Source organism: Schistocerca americana, chromosome 4 (genome assembly GCF_021461395.2).
Source record: "Schistocerca americana isolate TAMUIC-IGC-003095 chromosome 4, iqSchAmer2.1, whole genome shotgun sequence".
Classification (NCBI taxonomy): Eukaryota; Metazoa; Arthropoda; class Insecta; order Orthoptera; family Acrididae; genus Schistocerca; species Schistocerca americana.
In genome coordinates this window covers 451684127-451711109 of record NC_060122.1, presented here as the reverse complement: position 1 = coordinate 451711109, position 26983 = coordinate 451684127, and the positions used below count along the sequence as shown (strand labels likewise).

The 26983-nt window shown below is 40.3% G+C and overlaps 1 protein-coding gene across 2 annotated transcripts in view; it reads right to left on the bottom strand.

Annotated features, from left to right (window-relative positions):
• Nucleotides 1-26344, bottom strand: part of LOC124612371 (mucosa-associated lymphoid tissue lymphoma translocation protein 1 homolog) — a 134887-nt gene extending 108543 nt beyond the window's left edge. Inside the window, exons 1-2 of one of the 2 annotated variants that reach the window (XM_047140537.1) lie at nucleotides 25723-26344; nucleotides 14621-14772 (exon numbers count right to left, since the gene is read on the bottom strand). In XM_047140537.1, the coding sequence (XP_046996493.1) occupies nucleotides 14621-14772; nucleotides 25723-25847 (277 nt within the window). In that variant the 5' untranslated portion in view covers nucleotides 25848-26344. The remainder of the gene's footprint in view (nucleotides 1-14620; nucleotides 14773-25722) is intronic. The other variant, XM_047140538.1, reaches the window with a different exon arrangement.
• Between the last annotated feature and the right edge of the window lie 639 nt (nucleotides 26345-26983).

Here is a 26983-nt window from a genome sequence, read left to right as displayed (position 1 = left end):
TGATCACCAGTGGTGTACGGCCAGTGTAGGAGATCGCTACCCACACCATGATGCCGGGTGTTGGCCCTGTGTGCCTCGGTCGTATGCAGTCCTGATTGTGGCGCTCACCTGCACGGCGCCAAACACGCATACGACCATCATTGGCACCAAGGCAGAAGCGACTCTCATCGCTGAAGACGACACGTCTCCATTCGTCCCTCCATTCACGCCTGTCGCGACACCACTAGAGGTGGGCTGCACGATGTTGGGGCGTGAGCGGAAGACGGCCTAACGGTGTGCGGGACCGTAGCCCAGCTTCATGGAGACGGTTGCGAATGGTCCTCGCCGATACCCCAGGAGCAACAGTGTCCCTAATTTGCTGGGAAGTGGCGGTGCGGTCCCCTACGGCACTGCGTAGGATCCTACGGTCTTGGCGTGCATCCGTGCGTCGCTGCGGTCCGGTCCCAGGTCGACGGGCACGTGCACCTTCCGCCGACCACTGGCGACAACATCGATGTACTGTGGAGACCTCACGCCCCACGTGTTGAGCAATTCGGCGGTACGTCCACCCGGCCTCCCGCATGCCCACTATACGCCCTCGCTCAAAGTCCGTCAACTGCACATACGGTTCACGTCCACGCTGTCGCGGCATGCTACCAGTGTTAAAGACTGCGATGGAGCTCCGTATGCCACGGCAAACTGGCTGACACTGACGGCGGCGGTGCACAAATGCTGCGCAGCTAGCGCCATTCGACGGCCAACACCGCGGTTCCTGGTGTGTCCGCTGTGCCGTGCGTGTGATCATTGCTTGTACAGCCCTCTCGCAGTGTCCGGAGCAAGTATGGTGGGTCTGATACACCGGTGTCAATGTGTTCTTTTTTCCATTTCCAGCAGTGTATTTCAGAAACTTAAAAATGCCTCGCTAAGTGACAGGTGTCTTATTTATTTCGATACCGCTAAGCCTGTGGTTATGGCAGTGGACAGTTCTTCCCATGGGATCGGAACTGTGCTCTCGCACAGATTTGGTACACAGGACAGGTCATTTGCTTTCACTTCCAAATTACTGACCAAGACTCAATGTAACCATTCACAAATCGAGAAGGAAATGCTCACTATTACCTGTGGCAAGACAAAGTTTCACCATTATCTGTTTGGTCAGAAGTTTTACCTAGTGACGGACCATGAGCCACTTCAGTCCTTGTTTCATTCGTCCTCATCTGTTCCGCCACACAGTGCTCAGAAGCTGAAACATTGGGCTTTGTTATTGTCACTGTTTCAGTGCAAAATATGGTATCGGCCCACATCAAAGCACACAAATGCTGATGCTCTTCCTCACCTTCCTGTTGGCCCTGATACTGACTTTGATGCCACACCCACATCTTCTTGTCAGATTGATGTGCAGAACACTGAACTTTCACAGACTTTTCCATTCCTCTATAGGAAAATTGCACAGGCCACAAAGAAGACCCTGACTTGAACCTTTTCTTGCACTACATTCGTACCACTTGGTCTCGTTCAGTGAAAAATATTCAGAATTACTTTGTGCTTCAATATTTTGCTCATTGGTATAGCCTTTCCATCTAGCACAGTATGATTTTATTGCAAAATGACTCTGGACAATCACATGTGCTTATTCCTAAAGTGTCGCAAATAGATGTGTTGCGATTGCTCCACCAAGGACACTATGAGTTGTATGTACAAAATGGTTAGCAATCCAGCACTGTACTTGGCTGGGCATAGATGTCCACATTGAGCTGTTGACATCACAGTGTCACACTTGTGCTGAAAATCTGTAAGCCCTGCAGCAAATGTTTACAGCTTGGCTGAAGTCTCAATCGCCATGGCAATAAGTGCATATTGACTTTCTGGTCCCTTTTGGAAAACTCATTCACTTATTGTTGTGGACTCTTTTAAGTACATATTCATTTGCAGTGCCAATGAACTCTAAAACACTGGGTAGTACCATTCAGGCTTTGTCAGTTATTTTTTGCTAGAAAGGTTTACCTGAAGTGTTGGTTGCAGACAATGGACCACAGTTTACAGCTAAGGATTTTGAACAGTTTTGTACAGTCAATGGTATCACTAATCTTACAAATGCTCTGTTTCATCCTCAGTTGAATGGAGAACCTGAAGAATTTGTGTGTATGTTCATGCAACAGATGAACAAACTACGTGCCTCCCACACACAGGAGCAATTGCTGCTGCTCTTCCTCACCAGGTACAACTCCCAGCCCCACGACAGTCCATCACCAGCAGAGCTTCTACATGGCCGCCGACACTGAACACTGCTCCAGTTGCTGCACCCAATGCAGTGCATGGCGCGTCCTATGCTCTGCAGGTATATCATTGTGACTAATGATTTCATTCTTTCCAGAGTTTTTGGTCGCACCAGACACTGGGAAAGAGGAATGATTCTTCGCAATTTGGGCTCTTGCATGTATTTGATTCAAGGTCTGGCTTGGTTGCTGCGCTGCCATCAGAAACAGATCCGTGCTTGTTGATTGCAAGATTCTTCTACAGATTCCCAGTTGTGGCTCCCAGTTCTCACAATACCCAGATTCCTGACTCCTTTCACCTACCCCCCCCCCCCTACCCCCGCCCCTCCCACCCTCCCAATTGTCATATGGTTCCCTACACGACAACAGTGAGGCATTTTGGGGAAAGAGGAGTATGCAGTGCTAAAGCATCAACTGTACACCAACCACTACAGTGCAGCAAAACAGCATTAAGAAGGTGGTGACCTGTGCACCAATGGAAAGATCAGGCAGTGCCACATATCCAGTGTCAGTTCGGTCACAGACTCAGACTTTGAGAGCATCAATACTGCATTATAGGAAGATGATCCTTAGCCTACATTCTGTGACAAGTTGGGGTTGTTTGGGGGGAAGAGACCAAACAGTGTGGTCATCGGTCTCTGTGACAAGTAATAGTGTGTAAAAGTAACTGCATGTTGGAGGCACTGGAAGCACATCAAGCCACCTCATAATGAGAGGTTAAGTTATGTTTCTTTCCTTTTTAGAAATAAAGTGTTCCATTAATCTGCAAGTGTTATGTACATATCATTTTGGATTCCTGCCACTGGCCCTCACGACTTCTCTCCTTTGTTGTTTGTGTCAATGCTGACTCCCACAGTAGCTGATGACACAACAATCTTGGACGGAGAGCCATCTTCAGATCTATAAGTAACTTCTGGGTGTGCCCCGTGGGAAGTGTGTTGGGACCCTTGCTGTCATGTTGTACATTAATAACCTTGCAGAAAATATTAATAACAACTTCAGACTTTTTGCAGATGCAGTTATGCATAATAAAGTACAGTCTGAAACAAGCTCCATAAATATACAAACAGATCTTGATAAGATTTCAAAATGGTACAAAGACTGGCAACTTGTTTTAAATGTTTAGAAATATTAAATTGTGAACTTCATGGAATGAAAAAACATAGTATCCTATTACTATAATATCAATGAGTCACAGTTGGAATCGGCCAACTCATAAAAATACCTGGGTGCAATACTTTGTAGGGATATGAAATGGAATGATCACATAGGCTAAGTTGTGAGTAAGGCAGGTGGTAGTCTTTGGTTTATTGGTACAATACTGGGGAAGACCAGTCAGTCTACAAAAGGGATTGCTCACAAATCACTTTGTGACCATTCTAGAATACTGCTCAAGTGTGTAGGACCTGTACCGAATAGGAATAACAGTGGATATTGAATGTATACAGAGAAGGGCAACATGAATGGTCACAGGTTTGTCTGACCCGTGGGACAGTGATGCTGAAGAAACTGAACTGCCATACTCTATAAACTATCCCGAGAAAGTCTACTAACAAAGTTTCAAGAACTGGCTTTAAATGATAATTCTCGGGATATACTACAACCTCCTACTCATTGCTCACATAGGGATTGTGAGGATAAGAATAGAACAACTGCAGTACGCACAGAGGCATTCAAACAATCGGTCTTCCCGTGCTCCATATGTGAATGGAAAAGAAAGAACCCCTAATAACTCGTACAAAGGGACATAGCCTCTTCCATGCACTTCGTGGTGGTTTGCAGAGTATGGATGCAGATTATAAAGGCTGCAGGTAGTATTACATAGTATTAGTGGGATGTATCCTAAAGATAACAAATTTTTTGTTTAGTGTGCTTATTATCACATTTAAAATTGTCAAATTTGCCCAGCAGACATACCAAATAGCTACTGGCAAGGACAGTGTTCCAATACAAAATTTCTTGTGAAGAGAGACTGTCAATGAAGTGTGCACTGTACATTCCTCCTGACAATGGGTGATAATTACTTCTGTAAGGTCATTTGTGAGATCCTTAGGTCTAGTATCTTGTGTCCCATACAGAAGAACCACTGGAGGATGGACCACGCAGAGGTATTAACCTACTGTCACATCTATTGGCCAGGAAATGATTCCCAACATTGGTAAAATGAGAATGCTCAGCATGCATTCATCAGCAGATGGCACCAATACAAATGGCAGCAAGGGATAGGAAAGGACAACAGGTAAACTCAGTCTGTATGCCTGGGGGCCTCATTAAACATGTTGAAGAGGTTGTTCCAGCAGTCACTGAGGGAACATGGTGCAGCCAACTACAGATTGACGTGCACATTGGAACAAATGATGCCTATTGTATGGGATCCGAGTTCATTCTGAGGTCATTCCAGTAACTGGCGGAGAAGGTTGAAAAGACCAACTTTGTGCGTGGTGTTTCAATGAAGCTCACAATTTGCAGCATTGCCACCACAACTGATTGTGGCCCTTTGGCTCTGAATCTAGTGGAAGCACTGAACCAGAGACTTCGATGGTTCTGTGACAGAGCTAGGATGTGACTTCCAGGCCTTGTGCCATAGGATTGAGATCTGTAGGGTCCCCCTAAATAGGTCAGGTGTGCATTACACATCAGAGGCTGCTACTCAGCTAGGTGACTGTGTGTAGGGTGCACATCCAATCCAGATAACGACAGCTGTGGGAAACCCAGAAGTATCAGTGCAAGTTTGAAGTAAATGCCTCCCACAGGTGAGAGTATTAAAATCAATGCCTCCCACAGGTGAGAGTATTAAAATCAATGTTTAACTGCCAAAGTATTCACAACAAAGTGCAAGAGTTTGAAGTGCTCATGAAAAGCAGTGAAGCTCACGTAATACTGGGTACAGAAAGCTGGTTGAAGCCGAAAACTGATAGCCGTGAGATCTTTAGGGAAAATGTAAATGTACAGTACATGGAAAGGATAGGCAAATGGGAAATGGAAGTGGCATATTTGTCGCAGTAGACAAGAAAGTCAAATCCACTAAGACAGAAACTGAAGCCGCATGTGAGATTATTTAGGCAAGACTCAGTATCAGGGGTGGGCATAAAATGATAATTAAATCCTTCTATTGCCCAACAGACTCATCTCCTGATGTAACTGAAAACTTTAGAGAAAACTTCAGTTCGCTTGTACATAAGTTCCACAATCATATTGTAGTCATGATGGAGACTTTAATCATCAAACAATTAATTGGGAAAATTACAGTTTTGTTAATGGTGGGAGTGATAAGACATTCTGTGAAACTTTACTAAATGCCTTCTCAGAAAAATACCTAGAACAGATAGTTAGGAACCTTGCTCATGATGGAAATATATTGGATCTAATGGCAACAAATAGACCTGACATCTTCGGTATGCCCAATAGCCTGATACATTTAAAAATGCAGCATCAAGTTGGAACACGTTCTGGCTTGTCCGTCAGCATTCAGAGATGCTAGAGTGAGGTTGTGTTTACCATATCTGTCGTGCATTACGGATTTTGAACAACAGGTGAACGTTAAGTGTTGTTTCAATGTGTAAAAAAGTTCCAAAGAAATTAACAAAATACTGAATTTGGTATATGGCAATAATGCTGTAACTCTAAAGACTAAAAGCGGAAATGAGTCGGTAGAAGATGAACAACATTCGAGATGTGAATTAACTTCAAAAAACAGAAGAAACCCAGATCCATATTAGTCACCAGACTCAGCAATGTGCAACTTCTAGTTCTTCCCAGAAATTAAAACCTTTCTTAAAGGAAAACATTTTGACATCATTCCTGACATTGAGAGGGCCATGACAGAGCAGCTGAACACCCTTTTGAAGAAGCCTTCAGGAAATGCTCCCAGTCACGGATTCAACGTTGGGGTAAGAGCTCTGCTAGCCTACGACAATACTTTGAAGGAGATTACATCAAATTCCATGTAATGTAATCCTAATGTGATCACCCACCTTTCATTACATCTTGGTCTTTTCTCATATTTTAGAATCTAATTAAGAATTTCCTCATTCCACTACTATCCATTCACCTGCTTACATGTCACAATCACTGCTATTTATTATTATTATTACAGACATATTTAAGCATCTTCCATTCAGTTTGTTCCCTGAGCCATGCAATACAATAATTCTGATATATGAAAATAATAAATAAACTGGTTTCATATTCAGAAAAAATTACTGTGTATGAAAATACTTATCTACTATGAAGATCTAATGCAAAGGTTATAAAGCTTGAACATATGCGGGGTTGAAAAAAGTAAGTTGCACATATACATTTGTATGACCTCTCTGGTTCCTCGTTAGCACAAAGGAACGATCATAAAAAAGGTTTATCCATGGACAAAATGCAACAGCTTTTGTGAAATTTACCCTAAAATGCAACAGCAGATGTCCTGGTCCTTCCTTCAGTATATTTGTCGTGCATCCCTCCTTAATACCAGTATGCTTGGAGAATATAGATAGGAACTGTTTTATAACATTTACTTGCTCGTACAGCCGATACACAACTCTAATTACAATGAATCTGTGAAATGGAATGTGTTAAGGGACCTCCTGTCAAAGAAGTAAAATTTTCAGTGCAAGAAAAAAATGTTCAATAGTGTCTAAAACACTTTTCAGATATTATTGGGACTTATTGCATTCTGTGCATGCTCACATCAATTTGAAAGTTGTCTGTCTCTCCAGCACGAATCAATAATATCATTAAAAGCAATCCATGCCAGTCTTCTGGAAACAGACCTCTTGCCATTATGGTAAGATGACATTGGCCTGATAAGAGGCTCCTTTTCTGAAGCTCACAGCTGTTATGCAGTGCTTCACAAAACAGCATCTCCTAAATTTCTGAGGCGTTTTAAGAAGACCAGGTTAGCTTTGTACAAAAGAAGAATGTTCTGTGATTACAATAATTCCAAATATGACAAATGACCCCTTTTTATATGAGACATAAAAGCCTATGGATGTTGCCATTTGCACTTAGCAGCTGCAATGGAATGTGCATATGGCATTATTGGCTGGGAAACCTCATATGGGATGGTCACTTGATGCCATTATGGCAACTTGCAGGTTGTTGATGATGATGACGACACACACACCCAGTCCCGAACAGACAAAATCCCTGACCTGTCTGGAAATTTAACCCAGGGCCCCATGACCAAATGTCAGCAACACTAACCACAAAACTGTGAGCTGCTGCCTGACAGCCCTGAAACAACAGCTGACGTTACCGTAGCAACAAAGACATATTTACAATTGGTCAGTTTAAAGTGTGAACTGAGCGAAGATAGAATTGTGAAGACACTAAACAATACTGGTGTTGGCTGCAGTTTATGTGATGAAGACTATCAAGTATTTCAAGATTATTTTTTTGAAAGAACTCCAAGTAGTGATGAATCAAGAGGTGATGAACTGGAACCTCTGGCTAAAGAGTTAGTTAACCTCTCCAATATTTCTTTATCACAAGACATTCCAAATTTTGATGAAGCCTGTGGCAACAATGATAATATTATTGATAACATTATTACTGGAATACAATGACATGGTAATAATGAGCAAGCAGTATTTGAGAATGATGGTGTTGAAGTGTTTTTCTTGTTGTTTTAGAGTTTTATGTAGCTGCTGGCTTGCTCCTCGTAGTTGAAACCAAGGCAGAGCACTTCACGAGATCTGTCAACCGACGTTAATATCTGTCTGACTACATTTATTTATATACTTATTATCCGGCTGCTGTAGATGATTCTCTTGAAGTAAAGATTCCGCTAAAAAGTGCCTCTGAAATCTTGTGTGTGGCGGAGGACAGGCTTGGCTTCTTCACGTTCTGCAGCTGTTGTTGGAGCAAAAGAAGATATCTTCTACACATATCATAAAAAAGCATGTCCACTACTTTCCTTTTACAAACACATATATTTCGTTGAATGGGTGTACAGATCATTGGAGTGACTCGTGAATTAGAGTAGAACACAACTTTTTGTATGACATACACTTCAGAGACTCAACTTGACATCCAAGATTACAATATATTTTATTTGTCACAAAACCATCTTGTCTTTCATTTTCACTCTTGGAGAGTATGATTGCTCTTTGATGGTCAAGCCACCGCCAAGCTATGACACCAAAATGTAAAAGGTGCTGCCCACAAAAGGTGAAGCCATTTACCTGTCATCACACCTCCCATTTAATGTCTGCACATACGAAAACAAAAACTCACCCACAGTATATGTTCTGCGACTTACACTCTACTTAAACAATGGAAAATCCAGGATGGATTGTGACAATATTATGAAAATGAAAGTTGCTACTCATCATATAGTGGAGACGCAGAGTTGCAGATAGGCTTAACAAAAAGACTGTTAAAAATTAGCTTGACCAGTATGGCCTTGGTCAAAACTTGGTCAAAGACAAAACACACACACACACACACACACACACACAAAAAAAAACTGCAGTATCTGGCAACTGAAGCCACACTCAAGTGACTGAGTGTGGCTTTGGTTGCGAGAGACTGTGTGCGTGTGCATGTGCGTGAGAGAGAGAGAGAGAGAGAGAGAGAGAGAGAGAGAGAGAGAGTTGGGTTTGTGTGACTGTGCATGAGTGTTTGTCATCTATTTTGACCAAGGCCATACTGGCTGAAAGCTAACTTGTGACAGCCTTTTTGTTGTGCCTAACTGCAACTCAGCATCTCCACTGTATGGTGAGTAGCAAATTTCCTTTTCATAATACTATTACTCCCTACTTAATATTATTCTGTCACAATCATCTTTCCTTGTACTACACAAGGAGTGTTAAATGTCTTTTGCCTAAACAGCATGTAACACTTCAGTATGAAAGAACTTTGAACTGGTAATAACTGATGACTGCATAGATTCAACTGACTCTTTTGATATGAAGCTCCTTAACAGATTAAAATTTTGTGTTAGTTGAGACCCAAACAAAGGACCCTTGCCTTTCGGAGGCAAGTGCTTCATCAACCGAGATACCCAAGCATGACTCATAACCTGTCCTCACAGCTTTATTTCTGCCAGTACCTCCATCAGAATTTCTAAAATCATTGGGGGAAGTGGCAACAAAACGTCTATTCACGTTGGTGTGTAGAATATATGAGTCTGGCGATATACCATCTGACTTTCGGAAAAGCATCATCCACACAATTCCGAAGACGGCAAGAGCTGACAAGTGCGAGAATTATTGCACAATCAGCTTAACAGCTCATGCATCGAAGCTGCTTACAAAAATAATATACAGAAGAATGGAAAAGAAAATTGAGAATGCACTAGGTGACGATCAGTTTGGCTTTAGGAAAAGTAAAGGGATGAGAGAGGCAATTCTGACGTCACGGCTAATAATGGAAGCAAGGCTAAAGAATAATCAAGACACGTTCATAGGATTTGTTGACCTGGAAAAAGCGTTCGACAATATAAAATGGTGCAAGCTGTTCAAGATTCTGAAAAAAGTAGGGGTAAGCTATAGGGAGAGACGGGTCATATACAATATGTACAACAACCAAGAGGGAATGATAAGAGTGGACGATCAAGAACGAAGTGCTCGTATTAAGAAGGGTGTCAGACAAGGCTGTAGCCTTTCACCCCTACTCTTCAATCTGTACATCGAGGAAGCAATGATGGAAATAAAAGAAAGGTTCAGGAGTGGAATTAAAATACAAGGTGAAAGGATATCAATGATACGATTCGCTGATGACATTGCTATCCTGAGTGAAAGTGAAGAAGAATTAAATGATCTGCTGAACGGAACGAACAGTCTAATGAGTACACAGTATGGTTTGACAGTAAATCGGAGAAAGATGAAGGTAATGAGAAGTAGTAGAAATGAGAACAGCGAGAAACTTAACATCAGGATTGATGGTCACGAAGTCAATGAAGTTAAGGAATTCTGCTACCTAGGCAGTAAAATAACCAATGACGGACGGAGCAAGGAGGACATCAAAAGCAGACTCGCTATGGCAAAAAAGGCATTTCTGGCCAAGAGAAGTCTACTAATATCAAATACCGGCCTTAATTTAAGGAAGAAATTTCTGAGGATGTATGTCTGGAGTACAGCATTGTATGGTAGTGAAACATGGACTGTGGGAAAACCGGAACAGAAGATAATCGAAGCATTTGAGATGTGGTGCTATAGATGAATGTTGAAAATTAGGTTGACTGATAAGGTAAGGAATGAGGAGGTTCTACGCAGAATCGGAGAGGAAAGGAATATGTGGAAAACACTGATAAGGAGAAGGGACAGGATGATAGGACATCTGCTAAGACATGAGGGAATGACTTCCATGGTACTAGAGGGAGCTGTAGAGGGCAAAAACTGTAGAGGAAGACAGAGGTTGGAATACGTCAAGCAAATAATTGAGGACGTAGGTTGCAAGTGCTACTCTGAGATGAAGAGGTTAGCACAGGAAAGGAATTCGTGGCGGGCCGCATCAAATCAGTCAGTAGACTGATTGGGGGGGGGGGGGGGGGGGGGGACCTCATGTCCTACCTCCCAAACGTCTGAGAAGTTCTGCTGCAAAATGTGCAAGGCTAGCACTCCTGGAAGAAAGGAAACTGCAGAGACATGACTTAGTCACAGGCTAGGGGATGTTTCCAGAGAGAAGTTTTCACTCTGCAGCGGAGTGGGCATTAATATGAACCTTTTTGACAGAGAAAAACTGTGTGCCGGGCCGAGACTCTAACTCAGGACCTTCACCTCTCAGGGGCATGTCTCCGCAATATCCTTTCTTCCAGGAGTGCTAGTTTCATAAGTGCAGTGTGTGACTTCAAATGCTTCTTTGACAGCTTGTAAACTCAATGTACAGACTAAGAAAAAACAACCATGAACCAAACAGTTAGTAACAGGTCAGTGTGTTTATAAAAATACTTACATGTTTGCCCACAGTATTAAAATAAAATATTAAAACACCGAACAAAAACATACAGTGATACGGGATTATCTTACAAACCACATGGTAATGCAAGAAGAAAACTTCATAAAAATGTGGTTTCTTTTGTGATTCAGAATTTGTTTAAGATTTTTATACAATTATGCAGAATTACATGCCATACTATTACCAGGGAGAAGTAACAACTGATATAATGCAAATTTAAAACTTCTACCTTTATGTGATAATAAGGCATTTCAGATCTGGAAATGCAATGGATTTACAGCTGGAAGAAATTAAGGTAAATTCTGAAGATAGTAGAAAACCTTGTGTACATTACAGTTTTGATACTCTGCACACCCACACACTTAGTAATATGTCACGGCTGGGGCCTGTTTATTTTCTGATCACACTCAGAACTGGAATATTCTGGGTTATATGTGAGAGTGAACAAATAAGTAAACTATCACTCCCAGAATGTGTAGGAACAGCAATAGGATTCACTACTACTGTTAGTCTTTTCCACAATTATTACAAAATCTATAGTCATGGAGAAGACACAATCTCCATTCATGCTGACAATTGTATAGGACAGAACCAGAATGAATCTTATTAGTGTATCTTGCCTGCAGAATCTGTAGTAACAAAAATAAGAGAATTTCTTGTCATCCATGCCTGCAGGCCACAAGAAGCTTAAATGTCATTTGGCATTTAGACTTTTACAGAAAAGGTTTAGGATCACTTATGTCTCTTCCATACAAGAATTTGATAACTTCATTGAGAAATCTACACCTAAAGCACATTTTAATTCCGCTGTTGCTTTGGAATAAAAAAGATTGAAGTTGCTGTGAATACATATGACTGGCTAAATTTCTTGGAGCATAGTAATGCTAACACAGTAATACACACAACTAAATATAAGCACTTCCAGCTCAACATTGACTAGAAAAGTAATGTACACTGCAAACTGTACATTGATGGAAATGAATTTGTGCACCACTTCTTCCCCAAAGACAATGGGTTTCCTGATGCAGTAATTCTAGCAGGGATGACAAGACAACAAAAAGATTATCTTTTTAAAAACACTAGGACCTACTTCAAAGAGGAATACAAAGACATTAAGTGGCCCTTAGAATCTGAACCTGAACCAGATCAATGAGGACTCCGAGGAAAAATCTGACCAACCAAATACTCCAGAAACTAAGAAGAACAGGGAATACATTGTTTGTAAACAATCTTAAACCCCTTCAGACAGAAGTATTTTAGAAGTAGAAAATCAAATCCTTTGGCCACTATAAGATACAGGATGTTAATAATCTATTTTTGGGGTTTTGTGAATTCAAAATTTTTGGTGGTTCTTGGCCCATGAATGGCTCTAAAATCATAAAAATACCAATATTTCACAAAAAAGGCCAGTTTATTTGGTTTTAAATCTACGTACACTTTAACGTGCTTCCCAGGCTCTGATTTTGCTCTACGCAATGCATCTGATATACACTGATCAACCAGAACAATATGAGCACCAACCTACTATTGATATAAACCCATCCAGATGTGACTGCTACACACACACACACACACACACACACACACACAGTGCATGTAGTATCAGTGAGTGTGCTGTCCATGTGTAGGATGGGGAAGGTGCGAGATCTATCTGAGCAGATTGTGATGGCCCGGAGGCTAGGCATGAGCACTTTGGAAACTGCACAACTTGTTGGGCGTTCGAGGAGTGCTGTGGTGAGTATCTTAAACATGTGCCGAAACCAAGGTGAAACCGCATCCAGATATTGTGGGGTTGGGCAGCCACCCCTCACTACAGATGTCGGGTACCATAGGCTGGGCAGATTGGCGAAACGGGACAGGCAGCGAATTGTCATTGAACTTCTTGTGTTCTGCCCACTCATGCTTTCTCGGATCGCTAGACAAAAATTCATGCAAATCTAATTAATGAGATTTTATTACAGTAAGATAATTGACAATACTTAACTTTGAGAAATGTACAATGAGATGTCACAGGCAAAAGGCGACATGAAACATAGGCAATCTCTTCAGTATATGCAATTCATAACACAAGACGAGAAATACATCCAAGACGAGAAATACATCTCTTAAGTCGCTGCTGTCAATCTTGTAGACTGCCTAGACTGCAACTGGGCCGCGGCCAGGTGGTGGTGGCACTTATATTCTCTTGGTCTAGATGCCGCCCCTGTTTCAGTGTCGTCCTAGAGAGAGGTCTGTCAGTGTTCTATTGGTTGATGTCATCTCACAGCCCTCTCTGCCCTTCTGTCCTTGACCATCGGGCCAGCACTTTATGTAACGCCAGAACAGAACTAACACCAGACTTTAATGCTGGGTAGAGAACAAGTGTGTCTGAATATGCAGTGCACTGAACACTCTTAACGGTAGGCATCCACAGCCGTCGACCCATGTATGTGTCAATGTTAACACAATGACATCAGCAACTATGTCTGAAATAGCAACATGACCATCAGCACCAGACATTGGTACAGTGGCAAAGCATTACAATGTCTGATGAATTCCGATACTCTCATCATCATGCTGATGGAAGGATGTGGGTCCCTCGTCTTCCAGGGAAACAGCTCCTTGACACCTGTACTGCAGGATGCAGAAAAGCTGACGGCTGCTTGATTATGCTCTGGGAAATATTCATGTGGGCATCCATGGGGCCAGTGGAGATCATGCAAGGCACCATGATTGCCAAGGAGTATTGTAAACTTGTTGCACGCCATGTACACCCCTTCATGATGATCATGTTTCCTGACGGCATTGGCATTTTGCAACAAGAAAATGTGGCATGTCACAAGGCCAGGAGTGTGTTGAGATGGTTTGAGGAAGACAGTGGTGAGTTCCAACTGATGTACTGCCTCCCCCCCCCCCTCCCCCCTTCCTCCTCCTCCTCCTCCCAACTCGCCAGTTCTGAACCTGATCAAACACATATGGAACATCACTGAACACGGTGTCAGAGCTCATTGCCCTCCTCCCCAGAATTTATAGGAATTAGGTGACTTGTGTGTGCAGGTGTGGTGTCAGCTCCCTTTAGTGACCTACCACAGCCTCATTGCTTCCATACTAAGAAGCATCACCACTGTTACCTGTGCCAAAGGTAGACATACCAGCTACTACAGGTGGTCATAATGTTCTGGCTGATCAGTGTATGTCCCACATCTCAATTTCTGCTGCACTTATTCTATGGTCCTCTTAAATGGATTTCCTTCTCTCTTTTCATCTGTATTATTCCTGAAGAACAAATCTTTCATTCTGGCATTCGCTACACTGTATTCATTTTTGTATTTTTATGAGATCTCTCTTAGCTTTTGGTTTTGGTGAACATAGGGTCTTAGCAACTGTATAACTTGTCATTTCAGTCTTAACTGCTACACTTAAATTTAAGAAATAATTATATCTAATTCGCTACTGTCATTCATTTAACATAAAGAATGTCAGTATGAACATACCTCTTTCTACAAATAGTGCAAGTGCATCAAACAGTTCCTGTCTCTTTAGTGCAAAGGCAAGTATATTTACTGGACACATTCGAGCTGCAAGTTCCTCAATCAATTGTTCAGCTGGATTTTTAAAGCACTGAAGTCTTTCAACTGTGTCGTGTCTGAAAAAGGAAATTTTATTTAATGATCCGGTAGTTTCTTATTTCACCTCAGCACACTGTTGCAAAAATTTGATACTGCTATAATAATTAAATGGCTTTAATGGTGAGCTGGTATTAAATAAAAACCAGCTAATAGTACTCAGTAATAAATGAAGTACTATGATACACAACTTCATCAATTCATTCTGGTGACTTGTGAAAGAGATTTTAACTTTCAATTCCCACTCTCAGAACATTTATTGAGCTAACTGGATCAAAACAATATTATTTTTATCAGCTTGAATGCAGAATAAGAATAGGTATATATCTTAATGAAATTGAGATAGAAAAGGCATCTAGTTGTTAAGATTGCCATAAAATGACATGCACGGGTGAATGTAGAAGGAATTTAAGTCAGTGGTTCTTTCAAATAACAAAATGGAAAGGGAATGGTTAGTAGAAATTTTGCTGTTCAAAAATTGAATGGGAAAGTCATCCAGGATACAGAAATACAGGAGACCCAACAACACCTGATGAGATGGAAAAAAAAAAAAAAAAAATCTGTGAAGAAAGGATACTTTTAAACTTGAGGGCTTAAAACTATCATTGTTGACTTTGAGATGTGTGCAAGGTAACATGACCATTAGTGTCTGTTATGGTATAGAGGAGGGGGGGGGGGGGACAGGTAAAAAGTCAGAAATTCTGAAAACAGTGGGTGGAAAGGGAATGTTGACGTGAAAGAGAATAAACACCTAGAAGAATGCTGAATGAAATAGTCAGTGGACAGGAAAACAAAGACAGGATAATAAAAATGACACACGGCTAACAACATGAGGATGATGACATGGGAGGAATATGCAACTACCCACTGGATTATATAGGAGACACATCACATGACTTTGAACACCACACTCAAACTTAATGCACGCTTTACTATGGGAGTAATATCAATTTTCCATGCCAATCAATGTCTCAGAACTCCAATCAGCCCTGTTAATATGCAAGTCTTTTACCATTTCCTCTCTCTATTTCTTGTTCTTCTTTTCTTTTGTTCTTCCTTTGAGGAACACCTCTGTCCACTTTTCCCTAACAATTTTTTTTATCAAACTTCATATATAGTATGCAATTTCTGATGTTGTTTCTTTTACTTATGTCTTTCCCTATGTTGTTAGCTGCTTTTTACATTTTTGTGTGTCCGTTCTCTATATCCTCTACACTTATATTCCTAGACTCTCCTTCCCTTATCTTTCATGAGTTAACAGTCTCCTCTGCTATTTTTTGCTTCACACATCTCATTTATAAAAATTAAAAAATACAGAAACACAAGAGATAAAGGTTTTATGATAAATCTAAAAAAGAAGTAGTACTGTATTTAAAAAAAATACAACAAGAAAAAAAGGCAACTACTATAGCTAGAGAGTTAAATAATGACAGCAAAGTGGGAACTGTGTAATTAAGATAGCACATATGATGGGAAAAAGGTCACCTACACAATTTTCAAAGCTCTAATTGAAAAAGTCAGATTTGAATTTAAAGCTTTTTTTTTCACCCCACCTCTAATGAGATAGGAACGTCAAGATGTAAGTATAAAATTTATTGCAATCACAGCACAAGCTTTTATGTAGACTTGGTTACAAATCAGCTGTGTATCAGTACCAGACCACATTCATCACAGCTAGTTCACAATCTAGTTGAAGAACATACAAATGTGATCAACTTTATCCACAATACCCTGTGAACCACAGTTATCAGTGTGCACTAATTTCTGTCCTTGGGCTATGTTTGATCCCTTCCTAGTCCCCTGTTTCTGTCCCCATCCCATTTTCTGACTCCCCCAATGCCAAGATTCATGGTTCACTCTGCCTCTCGCTTCAGTTATCTTTACAGGATGATTGTCTCCTTCAGGTTGGGACCATCTTTACCTCAGCCTTATGTAATCTTCTCATTATACTCCCTAACTTTCTTTTCATACTGTGCACACTCAGATACGTGTGTGTGTGTGTGTGTGTTAATAGTATACAACACATCACATCAATTCAATTCCTTAATGAGGAGTATGGCTTTTATTTTGGCTCTCAATACCAAGAACCTACCTTTCTTAACAAATTAATTGCTTCTGTGCAAGTGATGTTGATGTACTGACATGATCACTTGTTTGTGTCACTATCAGACTTATGAGACCTGAATAAAGTTCCCTGTCTCCATGTTACTTAAAAAAGAAACTGTCAGCATATCACCATAAGTCTTCTTCCTGTAGCATTTCTGTTCTAAGCCGTGAGTATGTAACAAGAAGTTTAAATGGGGTTAGTGTTATTCTCTGCAAAAGTACCACAATATACTTATGATAAAACCAGAATAGACACACATAAAACACTTATTGTACAGCCCACCAACCATACTGATAATCTGCACGTTTTAACAATTTTAAGCTAACAAGTACAATTTTTACCCTTCTTTTAATCTCAGGTAACTACTTACATTGTGCAGTCACCAAGGTATAATCTTTAAACAAAAATGGGGTCAGGTAAACACTTTCCTGCAACTGAGTGATTACTTAATGTAGGTTGGGGACTGTATGGGAGGATGTGTACTTGAAACACAAAAAGAGCAGTATCTCAAAAGCTAGTAAAGTCTATGTTCATGCACTATCCACAAATCAGCTGCACGTGAGTGATTACATTCCTTAGTTTTTGTTTATTGCTTTCATCCTGGAATTTATGTTATTACTGTGAAGCGTTAAATTTGTGTGTTTATTCAAGGATAGTGCAAAGGTAGTGTGTCCATGGCAAGAGGAGAGAGAGGGAGGGAGGGGGAGGAGGAGATTATTTGTGTGTGTAACAGAAAAGAGGAATATTGTGCACCATCTATAAACATAATTAGGGGGTACCGTATTACTGATTTTAGTCAGCACATAGCCTCTAGCCTCCATTGCATTGCTTAACTTACACTGGATATAACCTTGGCTACAACCTTAACTAAGAAGTTGTTTTACATTTGGATATTAACAGTCTTTTTAATATCATTTTGAAATGGCCATGAATGAAAGGCCATCCAATCAATATACCATATGTGCTGCAATCTGGCTGGGTGGGATATATAATATGACACTCTCACACAAAAATAATTCTTAATACTTTATTCACCCACTTACAGGAACAAAAATGTTGTCGACAAATAATACAGCTTTGAGAAGTTTTACTTTACAGCAGAATTATCCCTAAAAAGAATTGACAAGGCAATTAGCCTGCTACTGAGAACTTTTTGTTATCAAGGAAGGTGAAAGGTTCATTCTAAGAGTAAGCACGATGTGACTGTGGAAAAGTCTTGGCTGCTACATCAGCCCCTTCAGGGGAGGCAGAATGTGGCCTAAGAAGTGCGCCGGAAAGTGGACACATCGACCTGATATTGTTGTACATCCTAGAGGTCGGTCTGTCTGTCTGTGGTGAAGATGCCGGTAGTGGTGTTGATGTTGATGCTGTAGTACGTCGGCATCATGGTACAGCAGTAGGTAGCTCTTCTTGAAAAACATATACGGGCTTCACCCAGTCAAGAGAGATTGTAGAGGGCTTGTTAACAAGTACCTCGATAGAGCGCACTTCTCATTATATGACTGTGTGGGCCCTTGTACGCTGGTTGCAGTGAAGGCTTAATGCCATTGTTGTAAATCATGATGTGTGTGCACTTGTCTAGGACCTAATGTACACTGCAGGGAATGTGCGTCTACAAACTCTCCTGGTACGTATAACGCTTCGCCGTATACGAATCCAGCAGTAACAGTCTAAATCTGAGTTGTAGCTATTCCTCAGGCTAAGTAAAAGTATTGGCAGAGCTGCAGTCCAATCTGTATCATGGCATATGAGGGCTGCCTTGAGAGAATGATGCCAGCTTTCTGTCATCCAGCTACTGGCTGAGGGGGTAACTTGTGTTATGGTATACTGCGCCACAGACTTTAGTAAGCTGGGCAAACAGGTCCCACTCAAATTGGCATCTGCAGTCCACTGTGACTTGTAGAGGACAGCCGAAATGCGATATCCGGGTGGAAACAAAAGTGTAAGCTAAAGTTTCTGCTGAAATGTTACCTATTGGCAATGCTTCCAGCTAGTGCATGAAGCTGTTGATCATTGTCAGTAGGTTACAGTGCCCTCTGATTGAGGTAAACAGCCAACAACGGCATTATGGAAGTGCACAAAGTGAGCAGTTGCATCAGAAAAGTTTCCCATGGCAGTTAACCTTGCTGAGTTGACATTTGATACATGTTTGTATAGTTGTTGGTCAGACTCCAGAATGGCAAAGATTATGTCGGCTGTCGAATGCACATATTCAGAATGTGAGGCAAGAAGGATGAAGTTTACCATTTGACATGTTACAATATAACTTAATGTCAGCCCTTATTTTGAATAAATCACATAGTACTTGGTCACTCTGTAGTGCTTTGGCAAGGTGAATGAAATGAACCGAATGTGAGAAGCTTCCAGTTGTGGTCAGAAGTATTTAATAGGCTCATAGATTGTCACAAGCTCTCACACTTGTTCTCCATTGGGACTGTGACAGCTTATGGGAAAAGAAACCTAGTGGCTACCATGCACCATTGCACAGAAATTGTAATGCTGAGCCAATTGCTGTCTGGCTTGCATCGACCTATAATGTGAAGGGTGCATTCAGCTCGGGGTGTCCGAGTAATGCATCACCTGCTATGCTCTGATATGCTGCATTGAAAGCAGGGATCATATTATACATCCACAAAACTGGTGAGTTACTTTTGCTCTTTGGGCCTGTCAGTGTTGCTGTTAAAAGTTCTTACAGCCTGGCCACAAGTGGCAGGTATCGGCAACATAAATTAAACACACTGGGGGTACGACACAATTCTTTAAAGGCTCTTGGTTACGTGATTTGCAAGATGTTTCAACTTTCTCAGGTAAAGGTACTGAACCTGATGATTAGATCGTATGCCCCAGGAAGTTAATCGTCTCTGACCAAAAATGCATTGGCGGTATTCAAAACCATGCTGTACTATTATAACCATTCAGACATCTCAGCTAGATTCTGCTGATGTTTTTCTGGCAAGGCTGGAGAGAGAGAGAGAGAGAGAGAGAGAGAGAGAGAGAGAGAGAGAGAGAACCAGAATATCACCCAGATATGTAAAGCAAAAGGGAAGACCTTGTAATATGGAGCCTATAAACTTTTGCCAAGTTTGTGCAGCATTTTGGAGGCCAAAAGTCAGGAAATGACTCTCGAATAGACCAAATGTGGTGATTATGGCCATCTTTGGTATGTCTGCTTCTGCTGCTACTGGGGTCTGAGTGTAGATACTGGTAAAATGTAGGATGCTAAATAAGGTTGCACGACGTAACAAGTAATTATAGTCTCATAACAAGAGTATGAGGTATTACTTTGGTACACTTTTGCCATTGATAATCCCTGCACACATGCCATGTGCCACAGTTCTTAGGTACTAAGTCAGGTGGGGATAAGCAAGAACTACTCAACGGGGCATGTAACATTGTTCCCACAGCATACTGTCAAGCTATAGCTAGCTGGTCTGGGACTAATCATTGGAGTCAACAGGATGCCAGTGGACTATTGGTAGTTTTAATGTGATGCACTTTGCCATGGCATACCCTGCTCCCCCCCCCCCCCCCCCCCCCCCCCCCCCCCCAATAATCCTGCGTACTTGCCAGTAGTGGTTTGTATGAACTTGACCGTTTGTGTTCCTGCATTTTGTTGAAAGCCTGAAGTCATTAAGTTGGTGGCTCTGTCAATGAGCCATGCATTTGCCATGTCTGGCAACAGCTTGTAATATGCTAGAGAATATGCCCCTATTATGGGGCTCCATCTCACACATCCGCAATAGTAAAGTTCCATGCTGTCATGCTGCAGCCTGAGATCCAGCTTGACCCATAGTGTACCATACGTCAGTATGGAGGAATTATTAGCTGCAGTCAGCTAGAAAAGGGCTGTTGGTCACTTACTGTGTAACCGCATGTGTGGAAACACACATAGGTACAACATTTTTGTCCTGACTTGCAGTCACTTACGAATAGACTTTGCAACATAATCTGGCAACCAGTGGGCACAAGGTGTAGTACATTTACTCACCTGGTCTCCAGATCTTGTGTGGCACCCACAGAACCCTGACAGCCAGAATGTCTAATCAGCATGTGTAACCAGAGGTGGCGACAAGCTGTTGCGTGATGCTGTCACTGCATTTACCTGAGTGGGAATTACTGCATTAAATATCATATCAGCCAATGCATCCAACTCCATGTTGTTTTGAGACATTCAAGTATTGCGAGTCTCCTGTCGCCAATGTCTTCTTGCATCAAAACCTGCCTTATGATTAGTTCTTGTGACACAGACACCCTACAGATTAGTTTCGTCTTCAATTGCTCATAAGCTCTCGTCGTAGGTGGAGCAGTGATCACATCTTCAATCTTCATGACATGTTTATGGTCCAGCTGGCTTACAACAATTGCAAATTTGGTGGAATCTGCTGTAATACCTGCACCGAGAAGAGTGGCATCCACTTGTGTGAATCACAATGTTGGATTTGCAGTCAGAAGTATATTAGTGCACAGTGAGCTGAGAGACTGCAAGTACAGGCTCAGTCATTGGTTCTGTCACATTATAAGCTTGTCCTTTCAGTGCTATTATGTGTGTTCAAATCACATTTGGGTCATCAGGTTGTAGTGGTCATAAATACGAGACTTTCCAATCAATTTCCCATGCTTATTGCAATCTAGCCAACTTGCATATGAAATATGACACACATTCTTACAATAAGAGTTCTCAACACTTCGTTCATCCATGTGCAGGAACAGGAAGGAAATGCTTATCAACAGAGACTACAGCTTTGAGAAGTGTTACTTTACAGTAGAATTATCCCTAAAAAGAATTGACAAGACAATTAGCCTGTTACTAGGAATTATCTACAATCAAGGAAGGTAAAAGGTTTAGTCTAAGAGTGTGATGTTGCAGAACACAGCACCTCAGGCAGCTGTCTCCAAAATATTTTGACAGTGTGATGTAAATCAGCACTCATGGCACCACAGAACACTGAGGTGCATTGATCTTGGCCACTACAATCATGACTTTCATTTAAGACAAGTAAGGTGGTCATTTCAAATACCCCTCAGTCTATTTTAGATACCTCTCTTTCTGATACATACACCAAACCAAGACTAAAAACTTGCATTATCTTTCACTATTGAAGACATTACAATGTTCCCTCCAAGTAAACGATGCACAGCAGCTTTTGCTCTTATTCGTAAATGAAAGTTCATGTGCTTGCTGTTGCTATAGCACTCTACTATGACGACAAACTGAGATACAGTCCTAACATTTAAATTGGCTTCTGCCAAAAAAGGAGCATATCCACTAAAAACTCAATGTTTAACACAATAATTAAACATTTTCTTTGGGAAAAGAATTCCCAGAACCTAAGATACAATGTTCACCTTCACTATGTGACTAACAGCTGCTCAATGTGTCTCCTGTAAAGGTAGTGATTGTTTTTACCCATTCCATCCTTGTATAAAATTGAATATTCACAAAATTCTTCATTTGTGTGGCCACAGTGTCATACTTACTTTCCGAAGTATTACAGGAATTTCAAATTCATCTTTTGCAAAAATCGTGTCTTTATTTTACTAGATACAACAAATTATCAATTTAAAACATTGTCAGTGGTAGCACTTTTTGTCTGATTTCCACTTACAGATGTAAGTTTTCACAACTTGTCCTATTTTCAAGGTCAGGCTCTGATGTCTTTGGTTTAATTTCACAGTAGCATGTAGTACTACATATTGTATTGATGTAAGAAACAACAAATGTTGCATCACTACCATTTCTTTACATTCTCATGGCACATATATGTCATGAATATTCATGACACTGAACTAGTATCAGTGGTAAGGATATGCAATAATGTAATGAATGAGCAGAAAATGGTACAAAGTATGTGATAGTTATTGTGAACAGACAACAAAAAGACTTCTCACAAAGAAAAATATGATGATTTCTTATGCAGAATGCAAAAGGGCTTCTTAAAAATTTATTGAATTATATACACAGCAAAAGTATGCTTATCTTAGTTACATACAAAGCTGAGTTACATGTTCAATATATCATACTTTTAATGAAATTAATGATATGGGAAGTTTATTCATACAAAAGTTACATCTCCTTACAGTCTATGACTGGTTACATGTCATCTATTTACAGGTACATAATCCAATGCATAACTTCTGTTTTCCTTACATTTAAGAAGACTATGTTCTTATAGATCACAAACAGGATATTCCTCTACAGCAATAGCTGTCTTTCAGAAGTGTTAACAAAATAGGCCTATTATTCATATTCTACATGCATACAAAATTTCTTTCCAAAACATCACTTCACCAGATATGATGAGTATAATGGCTAACAGTAGGCTTATGCTATATGGATTTATGTTGGCTAATTCTGAAGTAAATATTTGATAATGACCCTACAAAGTAGATTTACTAGTGAATCTATATTGACTTCAACCGAAAGTCACAGATAGTGGAAGACTCATGTACATTATTTCAATTAGTAAAATATATGATTTACAACCCTCCCCCATTGTACATATGTTGACAATAAAATGCAGCAGAATGTAATTTTATAATGTGGAACGAGTAGTAACTTCTCAATGAGGGCTACCCGATTTGGAGACCTTCAGAAAATAAATACAACTGGTATAAGAAATGTTACCAGTTCTAAATTAAATATTACATTAAACATGTGCCAAAATGATGGGTGTCCTAATGATTACCTTTCACTCCAAGGATGAAGGGTGATTTCCGATCATATTGTCAGGTGACTAATACTACTACCTACCTCTCTCTCTTTAATTTGATTCCATAGTACCACAAATGAATATAAATTCTATAAAATAACTGGAATAGTTCAAAGAGATTTTAAAACACTATCAAACCTACCTGCTGCAATCAGACAAAATACTTCTGTTTATGTATTTCTCTTTAGACACTAAAGTGTAATGGATTGAGAATGGAAGTTTTGAGATCATAGAAGAACATTTTTTACAAAAATTTAAGTTCTTTTTTACGGAGAAATTAAACTTATTTCATCCTTTCTCTTACATTAATTTATTACTTACTTTTCTTTCTTGCTACTGAATCTGTAACATGGTTCAAAAAAAGTTTTACGGTCCAATCAAAAGAGAATCCATTAAAGAGGGCACAAGTTCTGATTAGGATGGAATTCGGCTGTGCTTTTTAGAAAGGAACCATTCTAGCTTCATCTTAACTGTTTTAGGGAAATCAATGCAAAACCTAAATTACAGGGGTTTGAGCTGCTAACCACCCTAATACAAGTCCAGTGTCTCACCACTGTCTCTCCTCACCTGGCACTATATCAAGATGTTAGGTAGAAGTATTATCTCCGATCTCGTTGATTTAAGCATATCTGTGATGACTTCCACAGGCTCACTGCTGGTTTAACAACAATACATATATAAGTTTTAAGCCTTTCTAGTTAACATATCTCTGTAAAATTTATGAGACTTTATTAAGTTTGAATCGGATCACACAAAGCCAGACCAGAAGTCATTAAAGTTCCATTTCAACGAATGATGATGATCCTTTTTTACAGTATAACAAGTGCCCGAGTTAGCACAGTTGTTACAAAGTGAAAATCTAGTTACAATTTACTTACATGCAGGAAAAACTACAATATTTCCAAAAGGGCAATGCATGACACAAGCAGCTGTACTCTAGTTGGTGAAAGAAGATGCCCGACACTTGCAGTGGGCTGGGCATGGCAGCTTCGGCGGCCCAAATCAACCGATCAAGTCATGTTGTTTTGCAAACATCTCTATGGAAGCAACTCATGTTCTCACAGCTATACGAACAACTACTGTTCTCATCTGCAGCCGTTAATGCTACACTGCTGAAAGCTGGAAACAGTACTGTTAGCTGCCAGGAATCTTCTTATACTGACTATACCACAGTCCTGCACAAGTGCTATAAAAAGACAACCTTTCACCAACATTTTCAACTAAAGTCAATTTGGCATAACTGCCTCACTTATTACTCCATAACTTTTTTTGGTAGTGTTTCATGAGAGGTCTATAAACAAATGAAGTGCTGTGTGGAAAAAGATTCCAGTATTATCATTCCTCTCAATTCAATTTAGGTATTATCCCACCAAATACTCAATTTCGTGCCATCTCCCATCCCCTTCCAAAACAAAGCCCTTCAGCACATAATTTTTGAAAAATGAACTGAGTGGCAGCTGAAGACAAAAAACACACAAGTAGCCAAAGGCAAATGATATTACTTTTAAAAAGATCAGTATAAGTGTTCACAGCATTCAGTTAGAGGTGGGGGGGGACTAGCAACGTAACTCAATTAAGTGTATAAAAGCAATCCAGCATTTTAAAAATCGCATAAAACTGTAACTCTTATAGAGTACAGTCTACAGAATGAGTACTTAAAACGAAACTAAATGTCAGGTGTTACACTGCACACACAAAATATGTAACAATCAATGTTGTAGTGAAGTTTAATCCTGTTATAAATTAATACACCTGCAGCCTTCATGTAGGTACTCTAATGTAATATGGTAAATGCAGTCCGAACGTAAGTGTTACATCTGCCTTTGTCTGCATATAAAATTTGATAGTGAACCTAATACTCTCACACGATAATTATCAGCTACAATGCACGAACAAAGAATGAACTGAACAACACTGCATGTGACATGTCCTGTTGCACATTGTTTCTACGCCGCTAAATGTACACGTTGCTTACAGTTAGTAATTGATGCGAAATCGTTAATGAATTTACCACAGACGCATTCTCAAGCGATACAAGAAAACCAAAATTATTTTTACAGGCCAAGAAATGAAATGTGTTATTTCACAATTCGCTAAAAACACAGCACGTCAGTATCATGCAAAAGTTTCATTCAAAATATCTAATACTTTACCCAAGAACTCGCATCAGATCCGCTAGTCTCTTCCAGTTGTCATCAATCAACAATTTCTCAATGAGTTTCAAACGAATCGTTGCATCTAGTTTATGTAACTTAGTTTCTGGATCTGGAACTCCCATATCTGTGTAGTGCAATTAATTATCTTAAAATGAATGAATAATTTGACATGAATCTCTTCACATCTCTTTCTCAACAAGTAGAGCAGAAACAATTTTCAGGCGCCATCAATTCTGAGTTTTCTGTATTTTACATCCGGTGTTGTGCCAATCAGATGTCTGACAGTTTGACACTACGAAAGCAATGAATTCGCCCGGCTCACGTGCATGACAAAAACATAGCTGCGAACAGCGACGAACACGCAAAACGCATTATAAAGACAAGCAGACGCAGCTTTTCGTGTCGGCGATAAGACATATGACGCTCTAACGATCTTCACACATTTACTCTTAATTCTGTTTTCCTCCTTCCTTGTTCCTTGTATAACGTCACACCTACGGTCTGTCTATAAAAATTCAGGTGGTGGGGGTAAACAGATGAAGAGAGGCGCTGAAACAGGTTGTTGCAAAACAGCTTTATCCTCAGCTTCTTGCTTTATTGCTCTGATCTGCAGATGCACGCTTACGTGACAATGTGACATCATTTTAACGTCACCTGCTGTATCGAAGGCGCAAAGAGCTGTCTATCGACTTTCGTGACCGTTTGGTTCACACGTGAGACGAAAATGACTTTCAAAACAATAACATTCGCCTCAATTAGAGAGAACTGAAGGTTACGCTATTTCTTTACTGCAGGATACTTTAACATATGTAGTTTATTAACGCGTAAAATTCTGTATTCATGTGGACTGGGCTGCAGATGAGGGAGAGATTAAAGTGTGTGCTAGAACTAATTCCGAGATTCAATGAAAAGGCTTTATTAACTGTTTTTCCAACCCATGGACACTAAATAACTGACAAATCTGAAACATCAAGTTACGTTGCTGTTTGAAGACTGATCATGCCAGATTAGCCCACGTTGCATATACGAATGAATATAAAAAGTCATCGTGGAATCCAAAAAGGCAGACAATAGCAGCAGTATTAGGATTCCGACAAAGCTGCTTGGAAACTGATAAATGGTGCCGCCAAAAGTGCGAGTAACAAAAAATTAATATCTGTCCCCAAAAGTTCAATGATATTTTATTGAATCAATCGAAGAAGTAGAAAACGCTATTCCGTAGTTACTTTCAAAAAAAATCATTAACAAATACAAGTGC